General features: G+C 53.1%; 1 protein-coding gene across 1 annotated transcript in view; it reads right to left on the bottom strand.

Moving 5' to 3' along the window:
* The window catches only part of VDBG_09470 (predicted protein), a gene marked incomplete at both ends in the record, with an annotated part of 2,883 nt that extends 2,096 nt beyond the window's left edge, over positions 1-787 (bottom strand). The window contains one exon of the mRNA XM_003000229.1: positions 399-787. Coding sequence (XP_003000275.1) covers positions 399-787 — 389 coding nt within the window. The remainder of the gene's footprint in view (positions 1-398) is intronic.
* Between the last annotated feature and the right edge of the window lie 108 nt (positions 788-895).

The raw sequence follows: 895 nt of genomic DNA on the forward strand, positions 1-895 counted from the left end.
GCATGAGGCCATTGGCTGCTCTTGGTAGGGCTTCTTTCTCTTAGCACCATTCCTAGATGATGGTCAGGATCTGTGTCGTGGGATCCAGGGCCTTTTACTATCGTTCAGCATTGCCTCAGCCGTGGTGTCTACTCAGACTATACCCCTGTTCTGACCTTGGATTGTGCATTTCTTCAAGCTTTGATCAAGCTGAGCCCAGGGACATTCAACAAGGGAGCGGCTTTCTACCGAAACCCTGTCTGATCTACCATCAAGCACATTTCATGCGTTCAATTCTGATAGCAAATGCGCCAAGCCATGTATTGAGGTTTGTGTATCTCGCGAGAAACCTCTGTTCAGGGGAAGTGGTTTCCCCTGTCTCCATAGCCAGTGACTACTCTGTTCTCTTGATAACATACCTGCCCATCCAGTCGGGTCGCACGAAAAGAGTCCAGAGCCTGAGCCCACACGCAACAGACATGGGTACCAGGTAAGCCCACAGCGCCTTTTCCATGCTCACGCCGGTCGCGCTCTGTCCCGCAACGCATAATTGCCACAGGATAATCACGATGTATGTGATTTCCAGGGCTGCAAATGTCGCGTACGCCGTTCGCCTGATCTCAATGGCCCCGGGCCTGTTCGGAATCCCCAGCAGGAGTCCCACGTTCGTCGCGAATACGAAAGCCCCGAGATACTGCGTGACAGATGCTATTTCGGGATACGCCTGCTCTTGCGAAAGGCCGTTTCGAAGGTCAAATGGCATCAGTTGGCCTTGCAGAGCTGAACGGGGGGTGATGATCATCGTCATGGCCGTGAAGATGTTGAAAGCAGACTCGGCGGCCAATGCGATCCGTATGCCTTTCGCGGGGGTGTTCGGGTCGATTTGAAGGAACTGATCAGGTCTGTTGTGATGCGA

Source organism: Verticillium alfalfae, genomic scaffold, assembly GCF_000150825.1.
Source record: "Verticillium alfalfae VaMs.102 supercont1.15 genomic scaffold, whole genome shotgun sequence".
Lineage (NCBI taxonomy): Eukaryota > Fungi > Ascomycota > Sordariomycetes > Glomerellales > Plectosphaerellaceae > Verticillium > Verticillium alfalfae.